General features: G+C 47.2%; 1 protein-coding gene across 1 annotated transcript in view; it reads right to left on the reverse strand.

The window, feature by feature from the left end:
• Positions 1-1,440: 1,440 nt before the first annotated feature.
• The window catches only part of ROPN1L (rhophilin associated tail protein 1 like), a 38,776-nt gene continuing 16,869 nt past the window's right edge, over positions 1,441-23,347 (reverse strand). The window contains exons 3-6 of the mRNA XM_075921474.2: positions 21,746-21,869; positions 21,324-21,485; positions 10,504-10,679; positions 1,441-1,954 (exon numbers count right to left, since the gene is read on the reverse strand). Of these exons, the coding sequence (XP_075777589.1) occupies positions 1,894-1,954; positions 10,504-10,679; positions 21,324-21,485; positions 21,746-21,869 (523 nt within the window). The 3' untranslated portion in view covers positions 1,441-1,893. The remainder of the gene's footprint in view (positions 1,955-10,503; positions 10,680-21,323; positions 21,486-21,745; positions 21,870-23,347) is intronic.

Consider the following 23,347-nt stretch of genomic DNA (forward strand, 5'->3'; position numbering starts at 1 on the left):
TGGTGAAAAATTATTGGTAAATCAGGAAGGGTTTCTGAAATTTAAAGCACGTTTTCATTGTCTTATCAAAAATGAAGGATTATCGTGTGAGCAGATGTATAACTGCGATGAGACGCTTAAACTATAAAATGCTGCCTTCAAAAATTTTAGCTTCCTGGGCTGAAGCTTCAGCTCCTGGGTATAAACGAAGTAAAGAAAGAGTGACGATTCTAGTCTGTAGTAATGCTACTGGCAACCACAAACTAAGACTCACATTTATTGGAAAGGCAAAAAACCCACGAGCTTTCAAAAACATAGCACCTACTGCTCTACCAGTTTCGTACAAGAATCAGAGGAATGCATGGATGGATTCAGCAATTTTCTGAGGCAGGTTTTTCAATTAATTTCTTCCGTCAGTAGAACAATTTTTGAATTCGCTAAACCTACCAAGGAAAGCAGTCCTTGTCATTCATAGTGCGCCATCTCATCCTCATGAGGATGAACTGATCAGTGGGGACATTAGAGTGATTTTTCTTCCTCCTAATATCACTTCGTTGTGTCAGCCTATGGACCAGGGTGTGCTTGAAGTGTTAAAGAAAAAATATCTTTTAACTACGCTCATTGAGGTGATAGGCGATGGAAATGGTATGCTAGACAAGATAAGGACAGTGAACATAAAAGATGTTGTTTATTGGCTCACACAATCATGGGAAGAGACTGAACCACAAACTCTGGCAGTTTCGAAAGACGAAAACACACAAGAAATGGTGCAAGAAAATTGTGATAACCTGCTACCTTTGTTACAACAAATTCCAGGCTGTGAGAAGGTGAATGATGATGATATACAAGACTGGATGGAGAAAGGCGAGCAACAAGGACTGACTGACATAATAGCTCTGGTGAATTGGGATGACAATGAAGATGATGAAGATACAAATGACAATGACAAAACGGAAAGAATTAGTCATAGTGAAGGGGTCAAGGCTCTTGAGGTGGCACTGGCTTACGTTGAATAACAAGGGGAGGCAACTGCTAGTGATGTTATGTTATTGAGTTGCTGGCGCGACCTTGCTGCAAGGAAGAGAAACAAAGCTGGGAAACAAACTTCAATCACTAATTTTTTTAAACAATAACTTTAGTGTTTTGCCATACTGCATACTAAATGTTCTGTACTCTATTATGTTAGTTATTATGTTACTTCTGTAGAATAATAAGTAATAAACCTGATTTTATACCCGTTTCCGTTTTATCCGACATTTTTGTTAATCCGACCACCCCTTGGTCCCGTTCAGGTCGGATAATCGGAACTCTACTGTATGTACATTTGTGCAGTCATGGCCCAATTGTCATTACTGTGCAAAATGGGGCACATGTGAACCACAAGTGGAATATACATGGACAACTGCATGAAGAACAAGATATTTTAGGTGCCAAAAGAAGTTTTCGGGACACTAGGAAAAAAATGGGACAACTGATTTCTTTATTTAGGTAGATCTACTAAGCATAAGTTCCATATAAGCACATACAATACAAATAAATAGCATAGTTCCTTGAAGTTCTTTAAATATGGCCTTCAGATAGAAGAATCTTGATTAATTTATGAAGGCCAATATCTCTATCAAAAACAATTTTTTACTTCACATGAAGTTACACAATATTTCCAAAAAATTCCTTAACCATTAACCTCTATTAAAAGTTTCTAATCTAAAGCTAAAATTACACATCTATGAAAACAAATAAATCCTAAGATTTATTCAACTTTCATAAATAAAGATCATACTGCAAATTATGTATACTGGTACATCAAAGTCTTTATTTTGTTGTGACTGCTAATGTTAAACATCTTGAGACTTTATTAAAGTTCTGCTCTGAATTGGTAGTATGTACTTTCAGCAAGTCCTTGTTATATTTCTCTTAAATCTTCTTTGCTGGAATGAAGAAATCTGAAATTCCAACCAGATCTCCTTTACGCTCCCTAAATTACAAGAAAATAAATATTCGTTCAGTAAATTTTTTTTTCAATGACCCAAGTGGCGGAACTTTTTAAAGCTACACTTAAGCTGTGTCTACAACGGGTCACTTATTCCGGAAAAGCAGCCGCTTTTCCGGAATAACTTGCCAGCTGCCTACACTGGCCGCTTGCTTTTCTGGAAAAGCAATGACGATCTACTGTAAAATTGTCAGTTCTTTTCCAGAAAAACTATGCTGCTCCCGTTCGGGCAAAAGTCCTTTTCCAGAAAAACTGTTCTGGAAAAGGGCCAGTGTAGACAGCACAGTAGTCTTTTCCGCAAAAAAGACCCGATCGCGAAAATGACGATCGGGGCTTTTTTGCAGAAAAGCATGTCTACATTGGCTATGGACGCTTTTCCGGAAAAGCATCCTGCCAATGTAGATGCGCTTTTTCCGGAAATACTTATAATGGAAAACTGTTCCGTTTTAAGCATTTCCAGAAAAGGGTGCCAGTGTAGACGTAGCCTTAATGTATAAATTTTCTTCTCTTAAACACTTTTATTTGTAGCATAGTTCAGAATGTCACTGCAACAGTTGTAACAGACAATACCTGGTTCTGTAACATTGCACATTTTAGAAACATTTTTCTGCAATAAGTAAATTTCAGCCAAATTTTGCTCTATTTAAAAAATAGAATTTAAACTTGTACTAGATAATGTTGCTCTGGCTCTTAAATCCACTAAAGTCAAGTGGGCAGAAGCTCCATAAAGCCCCCTTCAATGGGCTCAAATAAAAATAGGGTCAAGACAGAGTCAGACCTAGGATTCTGGAAGGGATCTTGGAAGTGAAACCTAAACCCAAACAACTTCAAAGGTCTGCTAACAGAACTGGAGTCTCTTAAAGTGTTGTCTTTATAGCTAATACAGACTAGGTGGCAGTAGTCTAGTAAAGTACCTTTAAAAGTGAAAGCCAACTCTCATGAGGCTATTAACTTTTCATAAACTTAACAAGGGAGAATAAATAAAGTTAACAATTTTAAACAAACTACTGTATAACAATTTACTTAAGGTCCAGTCAAACCTAAATAATTGTATTACATTAAATAATATAATTATAATTGTATGCATGATTGCTTTTCTATAGTTATCCTAAGTGGTGAGAGGAAAGCTTAGCAATTTGTTAATATAAATGGAGATGGCATTAGTGCATTTATTTTCCCACCAAAGATGCTCCAGAGACAAGAAAGCTCAAAATAACACACACTTATGGGTCAATTAATTTAGTGCAGTGACTATGTTAATCCTGCTTGCACCATCAGCAGGAAGTACCTATGGACAAAAGCTAAGCACAGACACAAATGAAATAGGTATCTCCATATACCTACAGCTCAAGAAGGGAGCAATCCATGTATATCATATTCTTATCCTCCTCTAGCAGAAATGTATTACTCAAATATTCAGGTATACGAGATATGCCCTTTCAGAAATCAGGACTATGCCAACAGCATATAAGAGAGACAACGTTACAAAACTTGGGGACCCTGACACACCAAAGAAAATGACAAATAAAACAAACAAATTTATGCCTCTCACATATACCTCCAACCCCAGTCCTAACCGGACTGAGGTAACCCAAGACAAAAATATACATCCTCAGGATGGACTGTAGGAACAGACATTTAAATGTATATCCATACATATAAACCAGGTATCAGCTTGCAGGCCATGGTAACAAGGACTTGATTATATGATAGAGTAGCCTGCACCAGCAGGGGACTGAACTTAAGGAGTCAATAGGACCCTTCCAGGCATCTGACCTGAGGCTGATACACCATAACCTCAGGCTCATGAACACGCGACTGGTTAAAAATTAAGTCTGCATTACATGTTACTCGATTGTGGCTGAGGCAACTGACCTGGCCTACATCACTGAAATTTGGGTTGAAGACACTGTCAGACTCATTCTGGTACAACTTGTTCCAGCAGGACATACAACATACAATAGGTGAAATCCTCAGCCCAGTGAGGTCAATGGGAGCTTTGCCATTGACATCAGTGGGGTCAGGATTCCACCCTATGAGCCCCAGTTCCGTAGGGAGGCAAAGTGACTGTCAGGTAACCCAACCAAACCCACATGGAAATGAGATATTAACCCAGACCCCAAGTCATTCAGATGCACCTGGACGACATAGAACGCTAGAAACAGGACCAATATAGACATTCTAGCTGTATACAGACTACTCAAGCCCTGCAAGTTTTCTTTCAAATCTGATCTCAAACAAAGACATCAAAATTTATCTTGTGAGACTTCAACTTATGGGGCACAGTGGTCCAGAATCTAACATCCATTAAGACAAATAGGATTCTCCAGTAGTGTTTGATCCCATTCTTATATCCTGCTGCAATACAGGACACCAGTCAAAAGCACGACCAGTCTACTAAGGGATTAATTAGACACTCTAACCAATATAACTGTTCTTGAAAGCAGAACTACAAACGAGCCCAGACCATCTTTGCCTAATCTGTGAGGAGCTGCCATAATACTTTTCTGGAAAGATTAATAAAATCTATAAAGGTGGCAGGAGCAGCAGAGTGACAGAACAGACCCTGTTAATGATAAATGAACACCTGAGATCATGTCTAAGGAAGGGAAATTACCAGTGGCTTAGAATCATGGCTAATATTAAAAAAAAAATGGAAGGACCTAAAAATCTTGCTAGTTATGCTCTAGTCTCAGATGTTCCTTTCCTGAAGGAGGACATTGATAGTAGTAGATCATCTCCAGCAATCTGTAGCAGAATTCAACTTCTGCCAATATGCTAGATATCAGGTTTCGGAGCTAGCCAATGCAAAGACAGTACAACAGTCACACTAGTGAATGATCTCCTTATAAAATCTGCTTCCTTCAATACAGTTGGTCACAAGTGTATTCTCCTTGTACCACTTAGCAGGCATCAGTGGATTGCCCTCAGGTAATTCCATCCACTTCTCTACAAATTTTAAAAGGCAGTGATGGGTAGCTGCTCCTCACAGAGAGTCCACAAATGCACTCTTACATAGCGGGTGTGTCTACACTGGGCCACTTATTCCGGAAAAGCAGCCGCTTTTCCGGAATAAGCTGCGAACTGTCTACACTGGCCACTTGAATTTCCGGAAAAGCAATGACGCTGTACTGTACAAAATCAGCCGCTTTTCCAGAAATGCTACGCTGCTCCCGCTCGGGCAAAAGTCCTTTTTCCGGAAAAACTTTTCCGGAAAAGGGCCAGTGTAGACAGCTTTTCCGGAAAAGCAGAAGAAACGGAAAAAAGCGGTTTGGACAGCGGGAGACCCCGTAGAAGCAGCGGACTTCCGGGTAACCCGAGGTCTTAAAGAGCGTGGACGCTACTGGCCGCACGTGGCAGGAGCCTGCAGGAGACCACCCTTCCCAGCTCTGCCACGTGCCAACTGTGCTGCCCAGCCACCCGGGGCAGGGGAGGAAGCCCCCAGGGGCCGCAAACGCAGGGCCCCATCCTGGACCCCCAGGGAGCTGGAGACCCTCCTGGACTTGTGGGAGGAGGAGGAGGGTCTCCATGACCTGCAGTCCCACCGCCGGAACAGAACCTGGCCCAGCAAGGACACCCCAGCCGCAACTGCGAGCAGGTGCGGTCGAAGGTGAAGGAGCTGCGGCTGGCGTACGTGCGGGCCTCGGAGGGCAGGGGAGCAGGACCCGATGCCTGCCCCTATTTTGAGCGGCTGAACTCATTTCTGGGCCAGCCAGCCCCGCAAGCCCCAGCTGTCCCTGTGGACACCTGCCAGCACCCCCCCCCCCCATCAACCGTCCCACCGAGCCGGAGGAGGGAGAGGACAGTGGCAGCGCGTCAGGAGAGGAGGCCAGCGTTGCCACCCAGTAGGCCCCCTCCAGCAGCTCCTCTGAGGCCAGGGAGGAACCCACTGGTGAGTCTTTACAGGTTACACTCCCAAAGGGCGGGGGGCGGAGGGGGGGAGAGCCAGGTGCCCGGAGGGGGGAGGGGGAGAGCATGTCACTTAGGCCACGTGAGCTGCATGCTGCGTAGCATGAGGCAGTTAGCAGCACGTGCAACCACGTGCAGCCTGGTGACCGAGCGGCAGGTGGCTGTGGCAGGAAGCTGCAGGGCACGCCTGGGACCGTGCTGCTCACACACATTCGGCGGGACCAGGGGGAAGGGTGGATGCTGGCTGGAACCGGCCAGGGCCCCAGGGACTCAGCCCAGAGCCCGCTGCTCTACCAAGGGTGCAGCACAGAGAACGGCACACTGTCCCATGCCTGGCTGTGAGGCACAGCCAGCTGCTCCTGGGAAAAGCGCAGTGTCATAGTCCTGTGACCATGGACCCCCACCAAGCCCCTCACCTGCTCCTGGTGCCTTGGCAGGTTCCCCGAAGGAAGTCCCCACTGTGACCACACCTGTCCCTGGGCTACCAGGCTTGCAGGAGGGATAGTGGGAGGGAGATGGGCCCCTGAGTTTTGCTGCAAGGATGGGACATCCCCCCACCCAGTCACTCTTCTGGTTCCGTCCAGGAGATATCCCACGCGAGGGGATCTGAGAGCCCAGACCTTCAGTGACAGCTGTGCTCCCAGGCACTGCCGTGGGGATGCATCTCGCTCCCTGTCAAACACCAGTGATTAGCCCAAAGCTTTTCACAGTCTCCACCGGCAGGGAGTTCCACAGGTGAACGCAGCACAAGCACCCTCCTGCCCTCCACGGGGCCAGGATACAGACCGGTGCTTACAAAACTGGAGGGAGGACCCTACTCCAGGGGCGGTCCTCCTTGCCAACATACAACACGGGAGCAGGAGGGGAACCGAGTGGGCCCAAGCCACACAACTGTGCGGTCACCTGGGCTCCGGGGTGGAGGGCATGAGGTGTGGGGACAGTGGACGGCCTGCCTGACTGACCCGTCCTTTGTTCTCTTCCCTGCAGCGGGACCCAGCACCAGACCTGCGACTCCAGCAGCAGCGGCACCCCCAGCTGCCCAAGCCCGGAGGCCGAGGCTCCGACACCAGGACCAGCTGCTCCGCCGTCACATCACTGCAGTGGAGGGGATCCAGACCTCAATTGTGGAGCGGGTGCAGGGGGACCAGGACTGGCGGCAGGAGGGCTGGGCTGCCTTCCTGGAGGAATGCCGAGGGATGCGCACCACAATGGGCACGCTGACGGCACATTTGGTGCATGCCATCCACTATGGCATGGCCGGTCCGCATGCCCCCGCCATCCCTCCCGGAGCACAGCCCATGCTTCCTCTTATCCCTGCTCCTCTCCCAGCTCCTGCTCCTCTCCCTGCTCCTGCCCCTGCTCCTGCCCCTACTCGTGCTCCTACTCGTGGCCACCTCACTGTGCAGCCTGCCCCGACGCAGTCTGCCCAGCGTGGGCAGGGCCGCCCCCGGAGGGGCGCTCACAGGAGCCACCTGTCCCAGTAACTGCCCCCCCCTCCGTCTCCCAGTTAAAGGTTCCCCCTCCCTCTCCCAGTTAAAGGTCCCCCCCCCCCGTTCCAGTTAAAGGTCCCCCCCTCCCTCTCCCAGTTAAAGCCCCCCCCCCTTTGTAAATAAAAAGTTCTGTTTTCACTTGAATCTTGTGTGGTTATTGTGTTCCTCTAGTAACTGTAAGAAATGATGTGAGATGCCAATTAGCCACTTCAATTTAACAGGGTTACAAACTGTGGACAACAAATTCATGACTCTATCACTGGGGGGGGGGGGGGGGGGGGGCCTTTTTCAGTGGTCATTGGTTTGTTGCGCATAAAGAAATACTGAGGCTTTTCAGTAAAGATGTAAACCACAAACTATATTTACATAGCAACAAACAAGCACAAATGGTTACAAGATGCACAGTACAGATTCTAAAACATAGTCTAGGCGCAGGGAGGACGATTGTGGTGTTGCTGGCCACCTCAATCCTTTGGTCCTTCCGGGCCTCAGGAGAGGAAAAGGCAGGAGATCCTTCGACGGAAGATGACAGCGAAGCAGGCCATATCAATCCTTTGGGCCTTCCGGGCCTCAGGAGAGGAAGAGCCAGGAGATCCGTCGAAGATGGCACTGACGTGAGCCTTCCACTCAAGTCCCAAATCCTGTTGGCTGTTCTTCAGGATAGGCGATGGTGGCCTAAACCCTAGCCTAACTTAGAAGAAAAACCCTAACTACGCCCGATGCACCCGACCAACAGACACGATGACGGCTGATGTGCTGTGACTCGACGCTTTACTATTGGGGGGAGGGAGGTAACGGGAGTAGGTGGGGAAGGGTAGGAGATGGGACGGAGTAGTCTGAGGTGACCCAGGCGACCCTACTATGGGGCTTGGGCAAACATGTCCACCAGGGCCTCTCTAATGCGCACCGCCTCCTGGCGCGCCTGGCGGATGGCAGCTGTGTCAGGCTGGTCCAAGGTCTGTGCCTCGGCTGCCACCCATGCAGGGAGGAAGGCCTCCCCACTGCACTCCACAATGTGCACGCGGCCAGTACCTCCATTGCATTCTGCTCACCCATGTCGAGACAGGTGAGCAAACAACAGAAGCGGGCTTTTAAGCGTCCAAAGGCCAGCTCCACTGGGTTTCAGGCCCGGTTGAGGCGATCATTGAACCAGGCTCGGTTCTGGTCCGGCTGCCCCGTGTAGGGCCGCATGAGCCAGGGCATCAGGGGGTAGGCCGCGTCCCCGACGACGCAGATGGGCATAGGCACGTCCCTGACAGTCAAGTCCCGCCGGGGGAAGTAGGTGCCCGCCTCCAACCTGCGAAACAGTCCTGAGTTCCGGAGGATGCGGGCATCGTGTGCCCAGCTGGACCAGCCCCCGTAGATGTCCATGAAGCGGCCCCGGTGATCCACGAGGGCCTGCAGAATGATGGAGCAGTACCCCTTTCGGTTCATGAAATGGGCTGCTCGATGCTCCGGGGCCCGGATAGCGATGTGGGTGGTGTCCAGGGCTCCCCCGCAGTTGGGGAACCCGAGGGCAGCGAAGCCGGCCATGGTATCATCCACGTCGCGCAGGCAGATGATTCGCGGGAGCAGGACATCATTGATGGCGTGGACAACTTACAGAAGGGTGCAGAGAAACACAAGGGAACACATCACATACAGCCAGGGGTGAGTGTGCGCTCCCTTGGGCCCCCCCTTGATTCCCTCTGTCCTCACACACACACCCCAGAGCCCCCCTCATCCCACGCCCCCCCCCACCAGCGGGCCTGTACAAGGGAGGGACGGTCCAAACCCCTGGGCGACCCAGCCGGGAGTCTTGGCTGTCCCTGGGACTGGAATGCAGCACCCTCCCCCCATCCCACTCCCCCTGGGACATACCTCGATGACAATCACTCCGACAGTGGATCTTCCCACCCCGAACTGGTGTGCCACCGAGCGGTAGCTGTCCGGTGTGGCCAGCTTCCAGAGCACGATGGCAACCCTCTTGTTCACGGAGATGGGTGGCGGCTCTCTGCAGCACGGGGGTGAGCCAGGTACACAGCATCAAGAAGGTCCACTTTCTCATTCTGAAATTCCGGATCCACTGGTAATCGTCCCATCGTCCGAGGACCACCCGGTCCCACCAGTCAGTGCTGGTCTCCAAATGGGCCTCTCCACAGTGGGGTGCTGATGCCACACGGTTGCCAGGACCTCCCTGGTGAGGGAGTCCAAGGCGATCTCTGCCTCCTGGTATGTGAATAGCAGGGCACCAGCCTGCAGCACGAGCTCCAGGCACCTGTACAGCTCCAACAGGGGCCTGAGCAGGTACATGGCCACCCACGGCTCCATGGCAGACAGAGCAGAGCAGACAAAACAAAACGCTGGGAAAAGCTGTTGGGGGGCTAAAGGGTGGTGTCCCCAAAACTCACAGGGCAACCACCGACCCTGCGAAGTGTGCCAGTCCCTGGCAGAGGCCCCAAGGCACGGGAGCACGAGACCAACGGCTGCCCGGCGAGACCCCTTTAACCACACGTCTGGATGGAGCTCCGGCCCCGCCCCCGGAAAGGTCTGGTGGCCTTTGCCCTCTTCAAAATGGTTCCGGGCTTTTGCTTTTCTGGAAAAGCGTGCCGCCAATGTAGACGCGCTTTTCCGGAAAAGCGCATCGTTATCACGAAAACTCCGCGGCCAATGTAGACGCTCCTTTTCCGGAAAAACTGAAAACGGAATACTATTCCGTTTTAAGCATTTCCGGAAATTCATGCCAGTGTAGACATAGCCAGCTTGTTTATTTCCCTTCTCCAGTTTAACATCTATGGTAAAATACAACAAACTTTAAAATGCTATGGTTTCAAATAACACACTGATGTTAGAAATTATGTTTATAGCTTTGAATCTGGAGGAGAGAACACCATAACTTGTAACCTAATGTTTGAAAACATAAACATATGGGTAAAAAAACTGTTGGCTCATGCTCCTAACATTGAGGCCAACCAGAGTCTAACTTTACGCACCTATTTTTGAAAAATGTTATTCTTGATATTTATTATGCTCTCTATTATCAAGTACAAAGAGAAGATGAAGTGAAAAGAGAGATTATATAACTAAAATTACAGACATATGAAACCAGAATGAACTCATAGTTGATGCATGCCCCAGGTCTAAATTTATACTTACGCTTGTCCTTTAAGAGTGTTGAGGAAAGCTTCAACACAGTGGTCTGGTATCTCACCATCGATACTAGCCAGGTATGTGTAGATAAATGAGAATGTATCAAATGGAATGCGAGCAGGTCCACCCGCTGGATCAGTTGTTAGAATTTCACAGGCATACTTCATAGAAGCCATTAAGGACTAGAAGGATCCCAACCAAGAAAAGAAAGACATAATACCAGAAGGCATTAGCATTCTTTGTTCACTATAATATAATATTGCATAAAAGACTGTCAGCTTCTGAAATTCATTGTGAATACAACCAAGACTGTTGTCTCCTTGTGAGCCCTCACTGTCAGGCTGCAGCAGTGGACACATTTTTGTTGTACATTTGCCTCCCCCCAAAAAAGCGTATGCATTTGCTGTTGACATCAGAGGCTGGCATAGGCTCCCAGCATCTTCCACATTTCTTGTCCTTAGGTAGGACTGGCATGTCTCCCCAAGGCTGAGTATACCACCCAAGCTATGAAACCAAGCTGCCTGCTTTGGTTATTAGTTGGTTTATTCGTTTTATTTTTATGTTTCAGTTTGACTTGGCTGTTTTTGTTTGCCATGAGAGCTGCTAGCAGCTTTTGTTTGCTTTTTTTTTGTTTGACTAAAGAGAGGAGTCTATCTAAAGTACTCAATTGTTTCTCTTTGATATCTAAAGTACTCAATTGGTTTCAATTGCTTCTTTTTGATATGCAGAGCACGCTGAAGAGGAGAGGGCTGAGCTCTGTCTGTAGCCCAGGGCGGTGAAGAGGGAACTGAGGGAAAAGCAGGCTGAGAGCGCTACTTCAAAGGCGGGAATGCTACTCTCCACTCGCACATGCACAGCCCACCTGAGGATTGCTTGAAAGTATCCAATCTGTGGCGCTGGGACGAGCCCAACACCAACAATGAAGTACCCATGGGGACATCACTCAAAGAAGAACATTTTGTTAGTATAGAATAGGTCCTAGTGTAAATCTATACTCTTGTAAACAATGCCAAAGGGAAATAGTGTATCACTGAGCAATTAATTTCATCATATTAGACTGTACAGACATATGTCCGCAGCCATATTTACTAATACATCACCAGGTAAAGAAATTATCACTTTATCCGTGAACTAATATTTCATTGTATCTGACCTTGGGCTAGTGAGGGCTGTGCTAAATTGGCTCAGATAGCTAAAACTCAATGAATCTGAAACACAAAGTTTGTCTATTCTAGATCATCTAGCCAATTAGCCCGTCATAAGACGGGATTTTCAGGTCTCTCCTCCACATCAGTCTGCTCTCCTGAGCCTCTGGTCTCTCACTCCATCTCTCTCTCTTTCTACTCCTCCTACTGCCTCCCCCCCCCTTAGCTCTCCTCCACCTTCTGCCTCTCTCTCTCCATCTCTCTTTCTCTTCTCCCCCTCCTGCCTCTCACTCGCCCTTTCTCTTCTCTTCCTCCTCCTGCCTCTCACTCTCTCTCCGCTCCTTCTCTCTCTTTCTCTTCTCCCCCTCCTGCCTCTCACTCTCCCTTCTCTTCTCTTCCTCCTCCTGCCTCTCACTCTCTCTCCGCTCCATCTCTCTCTTTCTCTTCTCTCCCTCTTGCCTCTCACTCTCTGTCCACTCTCCTCTGTCTCCGTCGGAGAAGCACGCTCATCCAGGCCCCACCCCCTGGATGTGTACGTCACCACCCCGCCATCCTTCGCCTCCCACCATGGCATTCAGCTGAGTTCTGTGCCGCTCAGCTGGACCGCCGCGGGGGAGCAAGCGGCCGTTTGGGCTCCCCCGTGGTGGCCCAGCTGAGCGGTGCAGAACTCAGCCGAGCTCCACGGTGAGAGGCAACAGTGCCCCCCAGAGGCAAGACTGTAACGCTAGAGAGTCACAGACATTGGGCTACTATATATATGATGGTGCACTTAAAATATAAAAAATTAAAAGGTAAGGAAGAGAGGGTTATTCTCCATGTGTAGTAACAGAGGTTCTTCGAGATGGTTGTCCCTGTGGGTGCTCCACCTAGGTGTTTGAGAGCTGCTGTGCTTCTAGTAGGAGAATTAAGAAAGCGGTGCCCTCAGCAAGTTGCACACGCAGGGAAGCAAGCACACGCCATTAGGAGCGACTATATCGCATGTGCAGCCAATTGACTCCTCAGTTCCTTCTCTGCTCCAGAACGAGATGTTCCAAAGCATAGAGGATGAAAGGTGGGAGGTGGAGGGATGTTCTTAAAGAAGGCTGTAGCAGCCGCCATTGTTCTCATGGAATGAGCCTGCACCACTGCTGGAGGATCCTGATTAAAACTGCGGTAAAAGAGGTGAATGCACTCGGAGAGCCACTTGGATACTCTTTCTTAGAAATAACAATGCCTTGAGACCTTTTGGTAAAGTAAACAAAGATCCTTGAACACTTGTGGAAGGACCTGGTCCTTTCTACACAAAAGGCAATTGCTCTGCAGATGTCCAAGGTATGCAGAGCTGCTTCTCTGCTGTCAGTGTGGGGCTTTGGAAAAAGACAGATTAGTATATAGGTTCATTACAGTGGAAGGAGGAAGGAACGTTGGGAAGAAACTTGGGATCTAGTACATGGAGGGTCCATCATGAAGGCTCCAAGTTCACCCACCCAGCATTTCTGAAGTGATGGCAACAAAAAATGCCACTTTCATGGAGATACTTGAGTATATATGGGAGGATAGCTGATGTGGGAGAGATGGAAAGATCATCACACTATATTAAGAACAGGTGCTATTTGTGCAAATATATGATTTTCTCGTAGATGGCTTGGAGCAATTGAGAAGAATCTCCTGGATAGGTACAGAACAGGATGTTTTGACTGAGGTCAGCCAGCAAGGAACCACAGATGAAGTTGTAGGGTCTAAGTCTTGGGGTGACATAGTTGTACGTCATTCTGCATGAGCAAGCAAGGGATAGGTAGAAAATGCTAATGAGATGCTATCATCATTTGGAGGAGACAAGGAACCAGGTTTGTCTGGGCCAACTGGGTGCTATTAGAATGACTGTGGCTCTATCCTGTTTTATTTTGAAGATAACATGGTGGAGGAGTGGGAGTGGTGGAAAAGCATATATGGGTGGTATGTCCCACTTTATCATAAAGACGTTCCCCAATGACTGAGAGTCAAGGCCAGCTCTGGACGAGTAGCATGGACATGTTGCTGTTTGCAAACAGGCCTATACTGGGGCATCATTTGGTGCTGAGTTCCCACTCATGATTCAGAGCAAAGTGTCTGCTGACATTGTCTGCCATAATATTGTCATTACCTGAAAGCTAGGCGGCTGTCAGATGAATGTTATGCAGAATACACCAATTCCATAGTTGTACCACATCAAAATATAGTGGGTAAATGTAAAGTGCTCTGCCCTTCTTATGAGCACTCATCAGTGGCTGAGGGGAGTCTTGTAGTCTCTACTCGACTGTCTGCAGAGAGGAAGTGTCCAGTATATGGCCTGAGACCAGGTCTCTTCTTTTATCCCCTGGTGTGGTTGTTGGGAGTTGAGGGAGGACCCAGGCCTGCCCACTCCTCTGGGTCCCAGCCCAGAGACCCTAAAAGTAGCAGTTACCTGCTGCATCTCAAAGTGATTGGTTGCTGTCACGTCCCTGGGCCACTTCTCCGGGAAGCTGCTCCATTCACCCCTTTCTCTAGTCTAGGGTCTTGTAGACAAGTTCCCCTGTCCAGGGCTCTGCAAGGGTTGCCATTGGCTTCTTGGCTAGTCTTTAGCTGCGGGACCTGGTTCCAACCAGGGATGAAGTCCAGCTCCCACTCAGAGCTGTCCAGGGTGCTGATATTTTCCCAGTCAGCCCTGAGGTCTGTCTGGGTCGAGCTCCAGGAAGAAACTGCCAAGCCCTGGTCTAGCAGCTTCTTTTATATCAGCCTGCAGCATCCTGATTGGTTGCAGCAGAGGCTGCCACTCTGTTCTGTTTGGAGGACCTTTCTTCTGCTCCTGTTGCTGGGCAGGGTATAGAAAGGCATCCGCAGGGATGTCGGGGCCTTGTCCACCCTATTACAGTAAGAATGAGCTCTGGTTTATGTAATACATTGTTATAAGATTGTCCGTAAATATTTGAATGGTTTTGTTCTGAATCAAGGGTAGAAAGTGTTGACATGCTTTGCAAACTGCTCTGAGTTTGAGGAGGTTTATATGTAGTTTGGACTTCTCTTGAGACCAGCGTGCTTGGATGGAGTGGTGATCAATGTGGGCTCCACACTGAATTAGAGAAGCATACGTGGTGATCATCACCGATCGAGGTATAGAGCGGAAAGGCACTCTGCTGCAGGAGTTGCCCTGGACTGTCCCCCAGGAGAGGGAATCCTTTATTTTGGAGGGCATAGTAAGGCATTTGTTGATATGGCGATAGTGTAGTCTGTAAACTGTTCGTTGCTATGTTTGTAGTGGCCTCATGTGCAGGCAAGCAAGCTGGACTATGAAGGTGACCAATGCAGCCCTTGTACAAATCAGCAATGGAAAATTAGACAACACTCTCTACAGAAAACCCACTGACTCGTACAGTTACCTACGTGCTTCCAGCTCCCATCCAGAAAACACCATACGATCCATCATCTATAGCCAAGCCCTTCGATACAACCGCATCTGCTCTAATCCCACTGACAGAGACCAGAAACTTCAGGGCTGCAATAACCAGTTTGCATAATCTATAGCACTCATCTGTGGTAATGGTATTCCACTCTGGATAAAAAGATGCTAGTCTATTCCCAAATGGTGTGGGAGTGATCAGATGCTATCTTTGAGATTTTGGGGCTCACTGACCCTCAACCAACCCTTCAAAAGATTTGTCTTGATGTTGGAGGGCTAAGGAGTTGACGCATGGCCAACAGGTTGTCTGCATCTATTCCGAAACTGCTTGCAGCTGTTATCATATTGCCTCTGCAGCTAAGTGAAGGGAGTGGCTTTGTAGCTCTGATTTAAAAATCTCACTTGTTTTCTCTTGGTTACAGGAACATGTATACCAAGGATCTTGAGAGTAGACTGGGAGTCCTTAGCATGAGAAGGAAAGCATCAGTGGATTTGGAGAAGAGCTTAGATCCTTCAAAGGGCAAGTCTTCTATGATAGCCTGGACCTCCGTGGGGAAACCAGACAGATGTAGCCAGGATGCTCGTCGCATGACTATAGCAGTGGAGATGGATTACACAACTGTATCTGAGGAGTCTAGTGAAGCTTGGAGCACAGCATGGGAAATAAATGCATCCTCGTTAATATTGGCCTTGAATTGTTCTCATTTGTTGTTTGTCAAGTGCTCAATAAAGGATGCCAGTTGATCAAACATGTGTGTGAACTTGGCAAGTAGAACAGCATAATTTGCTATTCTAAGTTGAAGGATGTCTGGTGAATGACTCTCTGCCAAACAGATCTAGGCACTTCCAGTCTCTATACTAGGGCATTGTGTGTGTAGCCTGCTGTTTGCCCCATTGATTTACGGTCTCTACCACTAAAGAGTTAAGGGTATGGTGGAAGAATTAGAAGTCTTTTGTTGCCACATAATACTTCTTAACTGACCTTTTGCAGGATGGGGAAGGGAAGAGATAGTGGCTGGGGTCTGCTACATTGCCTTAGCCAGATCCGTGAGTGCTGGTAGGGCCAACTTAGCAGTAGGTGAGACATGAAGAATGTCTGAGTCTATGCTGGGTCTCTAGTAAGTTCATCAGAGAAATATCCAAGAAGTTTGCCACTCTCTTGCAGAGATCCTGGAAACACTTGAAATCATCCTCGACATAGGGGGCAGAGGCATGATGGTATCATCTGCCGAGGAGGACAAGATATGTGCCAGTGCTGGGAGTCAGAGTCTGTTTCTTCCTCCATGATCTCAGGGTCTTCCCTCCTCCTCTGCTATGGATTGATTTATTGATTAAGTAGGGAAAGCCAGAGATCTGCGTTAAGGAGCTAGCTGTGGGAGCGGTTGAGGTTGCTGAGTCCGGTATAAGGTCTAGGGATTCCAATAAGGCAAACTGGATGGCACAGTGGCTCCTCTGTTGGTCTTGGTGAGGACTGTCTAGGGGTGTAAAGACCCAGGAAGGAGTCTTCTTCCTCATCACTTAAAAGCAGAGGTGCTGATCCAATTGGTGTGACTGACAAGCTAAAATGAGAGGTATATGGCATGCTGTTGGTGCTGAATGGTGGTGTTCCGGGAACCAAGGTGACTAATAAGTCCGCATTGGTGGTGAAAGTCTCTAGTACCAGAGGTCTGATGCCAGAGGAAGCACTGGTAAGGCAGGCTGTACCATCGATGCCAAATGTTTGGGATGTGCCAGTGGTGCATTAGGAGGCATGGAGGCATTCAGTGCTGAGGCAGCATGTGATTTTGCCAATGGCAGAACTGAAGGCGACTTGGTCAGTGCCAAAGGAGTTTTAACTTGCACAGGTGTCAGAGCTGACCTGAGTTGGGTCCTTTGCTCCCTGGGCCTTCCTGGTGCCGAATGTGCCTGGTGCCTAGGGTTCCCTGTAAGGTGCACACCTGCACAGGCACGCACCAAGAATTTCAGTCCCATCCACCTCCTCAGCAGAGCCGTGCAGCTGTGGCCCCTGTTGCTTCTGGAGGCAGGTGGCTGTCTCGCCCCCAGAAGCATATGGGCAGCCACAATGCAGCCAGCGTGGCAGCTGCCACAGCCGGAGGCTGGACTGAGGCACTAAAAATAGCACCGCTGCCCAAGCTCCAGTCCTGGCACACGGGGCAGCTGCCTGCCATGCCTCCCACCCCCTCAGAGCAACTGGGGCCATGGTTTTAGTACGGCAGTCCTGGCACCAGCCACCATAGAGCCCCAGCCCCAGCCCCAGCCCCAGGTGTTCCCGGGGCTGGGCAGTATGGCGGGTGACTGCTCCATGTGCCGGGACTGGAGCCAACCCATGGTGCAGCTGCACCTGGGCTGGGGCTATGGTACTAAAAATAGCACCGCGGCCCTGGCTCCAGCCCCGGCACACAGGGCAGTTGCCCACCATGCTGCTCCGCCTGGCAGGCGCAAGTGTCAGGATGGCAGAAAGTAAGGGAAGGGGAAAGGGGAGAACTAAGTGGGTGAAGAGAGGAAGGGGTTTGTGCTGAGGGGAAAGGAGGGCTCCAAAGCAGGAGAAGAAAGGGGAAGGCACAAAGGGTGGAGGAGACACAAATGCCAGGGGCCCAACAAGAGACAATGAGGGGAAAGGGCAGGAGGAATGGTGGAATGGAGGAATGAGGGAAGGTGAACTAGACTATGAACACCAGGTAACTATCTCATTTCTACAACTAAAAATCTAACTGATCTTTGAGGGTTAATCTCTGGGTTCCGACCAAAGCCAACAGTGTCAGAGAAGGAACTGAGGGGTTGGTTAGTTGTGCATGCAGTGTAGCTGCACCTAACAGCATGTGCCAGCTGCCTCATGTGTACAGCCTACTGAGGGCACTGCTATATTAATTCTCCAATGAGAAGCAAAGCAGCACACAAAAACCTACAGGAAGCACCCACAGGGACACACCTCGAAGAAGAACTGAAAGCTACTCTAACTGTGACTCTGATCATCTATGAATATCATTTACTCATTGTCATGACTAAAGAAGATGAATGTGCTAGCTCAGGGATCAGCAACCTTTCCGAAGAGGCGTGCCAAGATTTAACCCTCCTGCCCCGGGCTGTGCCGCTCTCCCAGGAGGTGGGAACGGTCTCTCATCACCGCGCACCCTATGGACCACCTGGGTCAATGCAAACCTTTCAGTGGACTATCAGTTGCTAATGTAAACTCATTGTTAATTACATAATTATGCCCCAGCCATTTTGCTAGTGTAAGCAGGGGCTGAACTACTGCTTGTTATCAGCCAGCTAAAAGGAGGGAGCTGCTCTGAGGTTGGGGTGCTCACTCCAATTGTTTAGCTCTGCAAGATAATTAACTGTTAACTGTTGATATGTAAATACAGCTCATGCCAGGAGGGGGAAGGAATCTGAGGTGTGGTTATGTAAATCCAACTCAGCCAGGGCTGATGGAGGATCAGTGTTGGAATGGAATGTGGTGTATTGTAAATAATTTGGGGCTGTTTTGGGGGTCAATTTTACAGTTCCTACCCCTAAATGTGGGAACTGTAAAACATGACACCAGTGCTTGCAGGAGAGACACCATCACTGTAAGAGGTCTCCGAGGAACAAGCCTCCCGCCTTCCAGAGTTGAGTGAATGGAGTTGGGGGAAGGGCTAAAGGGCTTGAGGCAGCCTGCTTCATGCCTCCTAGGTGTGAGCTGTAAGACTAGCCCAACCTGCCTCTTTCCCCCTTTTGTTTAAGGACAGTCCTGAAGTAGACTCCATAAGGAGTCTTTTTGCTAGTCCAGTGGAAGCTGGAATCTTTTGCTAGTCTAGGTGATGGCTAAAGAGTTGAAATCACGAAGGCTATGTCTACACTCATGGCTTCTTGCGCAAGTACGGCCGTTCTTGTGCAAGAATCTGCAGAGCGTCCACACTGCTCGCCTGCTCTTGCGCAAGGAAATTTACAGTACGGCGTGGTAAGAGAGGGCTCCTTGTGCAAGAGTTACGCTCTTTTCTAACAGGTGTAAGCCCTCTTGTGCAGGAGCTCTTGCGCAAGAGGGCAGTGTGGACTCTTGGCAGGGATTTCTTGCGCAAGACAGCCCTATGGCTAAAATGGCCATCAGAGCTTTCGTGCGCAAGAGAGCGTCCACACTGCCATGGGCGCTCTTGCGCAAAAACACAGCTGGCACATGGCAGTGTGGACGTTTTCTTGTGCAAGACTTCTTGCACAAGAAGCCACCAGTGTAGACATAGCCTAAGAGCTGAAATCACTGGTTTGGCTGGGAGCCAGATCCATTGCAGCCAGCGGAGCGGCTGGTGGGAATGATTGGCGGGTGGCTGGTAGGAGCGGTGGCAGGTGACCAGCAGAGCAGCCATTGGGAGCGGCCGGTGGAGTGGAACAAGACAGCTGTTGGGAGTGGCTCGTGATAAAGGCTGTGGCAGAATCGTACGGAGAGGTGGCACCGGAGCGCCAGTGGAGCAGAACAAGGCAGGTGTTGGAGCGTGGCGGAGTGGCTCGTGGTAAAGGCTGCAGCAGAATTGTAGAGAGAGGTGGCGCTGTCGGCCTTGGACCACGTAAGGTACCCCTATCAGGTAGAACCCTGCAGGTGAACTTTTGAATGCTGGGCGGCACTGACCAGGGACAGAGACTTTTGGATGTCCGACTCTGGGAGACTTTTGGGGTATCAGACTTTTGGGCTGCTGGACTCCAGAGACTCTTGGGGTGTTGGACTTTGCTCATGGTTTGGGCTATGAACTCTGTTTGCGGTATTTTTCCAAGTTAATGCCATGTGACTTCTCTCTCTGTTTCATTAAATGTTTCTCTTCTACACTCAGACTTTGTGCTTGTGAGTAGGGAAGCATTGCCTCTCAGAGGCGCCCATGGGTGTGTGAATTTCCCAGGCTACTGGGTGGGGGCTCGAGCCAGTTCTGCGTGAGATGGAGCCCTAGATATTGAACCCGGCCCTGGTTGCTGCCAGGCCTACCCAGCAGAAGGGTTACACTAGTGCTGGGGAGAACTGTTTAATTTAAATAATGAAAAAGATAAATATTTTAACTTTCATTTGTTAGTTTATCCTTTTTTGGGTTGGGGATCACTGACCCACAGAAAAATCAGTTGGATACCACACAAATGTGAAGCAAAAAACTCCTTCAAAAAACTCCAACCCTCACTGATGTGGCTCCCAACTGAGACACTTCACGTTTCTGGTACTCCAGCTCCCACAGGTGGAGGGAAACGGACAAGGAATATTGAGGTTCAGGGCTTCCCATAAGCCAGTCTTACTCATATAGGCATTATTATCTCACAACAGAACTGTATTCAGAACATAACTGTTTTAAAGTACTTTTTGAAAGAATTAAAATACTACAGAACTAGGAATAGTCACTGTCATTTTATTTTTTTTAAAAAAGGCTACCAAAATAGACTAATGGCGAATCTTTTCAGTCCTCTTTCCCCTCTTCTCATTCATTTACTACCACTTCTATGTCAATGAGTGGTATTCCTGCATCACCTGCTCGCTATTGTACTGATATTACAACCAGCAGAGGCAGCACTTTTATTCCTCCTTCTTCCACTTACCAGAACACTGCTGCCCCATCCTAAGCTAAGGACAAACAAAAATACGTGGCCAGCCTTTGCTGCATAAAAATTGGGGTTTTAAAATAACACAATTATATTTAGATCTATAAGCTATTTACTATAGCTTCAGGGGGTAGCCGAGTTAGTCTGTTACAGAAAAAAACAACAAATGGTCTGATAGCACTTTATAGACTAGCAAAAAATAAAGAGGATATCATGGGCTTTCATGGGCACAACCCACTTCTTCAGATGACCGGAATTATGAGTTTAGGATATGAAAACTCGAAATAGACGGATTCAATTCACATGCTAATGGATTCAATCGTGATATGGGCTGACTAGGACACTACCTACTTAATAACCACTGAAGGTGCTAACAGGTCTCTGAGTGGTATCCTTCCTGTCTTAGGAATCTATCTATTGACTTTGACTTTTATCTGCTTAGGTTTAAGTACCCATAAGTATCTATATCTCCAGATACTTAATGATGCTCTGTCTCCCACTCCCCTCTCTTTTTCTTTCTCTCCCCCCTCCCCTTCCCCTCTCCTATTTATTTCGAGTTTTCATCTGAAGAAGTGGGCTGTGCCCATGAAAGCTCATGATACCATCTACATGTTCTGTTAGTCTATAAAGTGCTACCCGATCATTTGTTGTTTTTTTCTATTTACTATAGTTATTCTATCATCTGTTTGGTACTTTGTCATTTGATTTTGATTATGGAAGATTTTAACAAGTCAACATACCCCAGCAAGCATACTACACCCCAGGGCTAGAACTTTCATCCATTCCACCTCTTGACCAAAGTTGTCCAATTCAAGGAGGGCTCTCAGCTGCTCCCCTGGCAAACACAGATGTTTCCATTTTTTCTCTAGTTCAATCTTGTTCACGCGGCCCTTCTCAGAAAGCTTTAAAAGACAAAACACAATGGCACAAATAAAACTCTGGGAAAAAAACATGGAGATTATGACAAAACTAAGAGTACAAAACTTTAGGACCACTTCCCTCCATCTCCTCCCAAGAAATCTGTGGCATACCCTTTCCTTGACTTAATGGTCTATTAGGAACAAGCTGTCTATGAAGAGTTTTACAGATATCTATGAGTCATGACTATGAAAATGTCCAGTGACATTTCTCAACAATATTGTATATTCAATGTAAGCTGTACCTGCTTGTGCAAAACTTTAAGGAGGCCTGGTGTCAGCCCAGTATCCGTTTTCTGTGTTGCTACTGGCATTTCAATCCTGTCTTTTACAGGAAGGGGCTCTCCTTTTGACAGAGCTGAGAAGTACCTAGATTAGCAGGAATATCAACAAATGTGAATGTATATCAGCAAATAAAATTTAAACAAAAAAAAAAAAGCTTTTCAAAAATCTAAGTAATCATGAAAATGGAAAATTGCCTTCGATTAGTTCCTGTACAGAGACTCCCCCCCAGCTCTGTATCCATTTTCCATCTGACTTTTTAATTAAAGTCACAATGTTTGACACTGTAATTATTATTGTGTTTTAATTGTGCATGCAATGTTTCATGTTCCTTGGTGGCAATGGGGAACGATTTATAAATATTATTAGTTTGTGCTGACAAATAGCAAAGTTTAAGCTTTCCTCACACATCTCTAATAATGAATATTAATGTTTCTGATACAGAAATCTACCTCTTAGAGACAATGACAATGACACTATTGTAACTGGCCAAAAACTTAATTCCATTTCATTCACTACCCATATACAGTGTCTTGCTCACAAGATCTAAAAAAACACTCAACTTTAACAACTTTTCCTAAAAACTATCCCCACAGCTATTTTCAGAAAGAAAACTACAAAGAGCAACACATTTCAACAGTAGTCTATATCTTCTTAATACATAGTACAGTATTTATTGTAAAGCTATAGTTCAACTAACACAGAAAATGATTCCTTTCAGACTCTGTTCCTTCCCATGAACTATTACATGAATTTAATTGATGTATAAAAGTAATTACCCCAGAAAATCCTACCAAATACAAGGATCTAAAGATGGCAACACCTTGCATCTGCTTTTCAACCAGGATTAGTTATTAAATCTACTGAGGAAAATGAATTATGAGTCAATACAAAGCAAAAATTAACAGCATCAAAAATGTGAGCCAGTTCATAGGGTAGCAATCCTAAATCACAACTGCCAAGGTCCATATCTAAAATTGCACCAATAAATATAAATTAAATCACATTATTTTTAACTAATTAATAGACTACATGAAACACAGTGGATAAAAATAAATGATAGTTTTAATTAAGATATATTACAGCGCAAAGTTATCTCATCATGGAATACGGATTCTAAATTCTAATTCTATAGCATGAGACAATATATTCATGTAATGTTTAAGAAAATGTATGTAAATGAGTTCCAATAGTTCATGGATTAGGGACCTAATTTTATGGGGGTCCTGAGGCTTCTATATAGATTATTTAGGTTAATCTATCTACCCAATGGAACTAAGTGCTCAGTCTATAAGATACCATCAGAGATGGTTAGTTTTGCAATTCTCAAACTGTGGATTTGTGTCTATAGAGATAACAGGCTTATTAACAGCAAAAATGTTTTAAAATAAATGAATGAATGAAGGAATGAATAATATAGAAAGATGTGACCCTAATGTCCCTCTGCAAATTTGCATACACATAGTCAATCCCTTATCTCTCTCTAAATGTGCAAAGTTTCAAAAAGTTTAATTAACAGAAGACTGGTGTGGAATAGATCTGGAAAGGAGAAGAAGTCTGGAGAT

The sequence above is a fragment of the Pelodiscus sinensis genome, chromosome 2, assembly GCF_052426305.1.
Source record: "Pelodiscus sinensis isolate ZL-2025 chromosome 2, ASM5242630v1, whole genome shotgun sequence".
Lineage (NCBI taxonomy): Eukaryota > Metazoa > Chordata > Testudines > Trionychidae > Pelodiscus > Pelodiscus sinensis.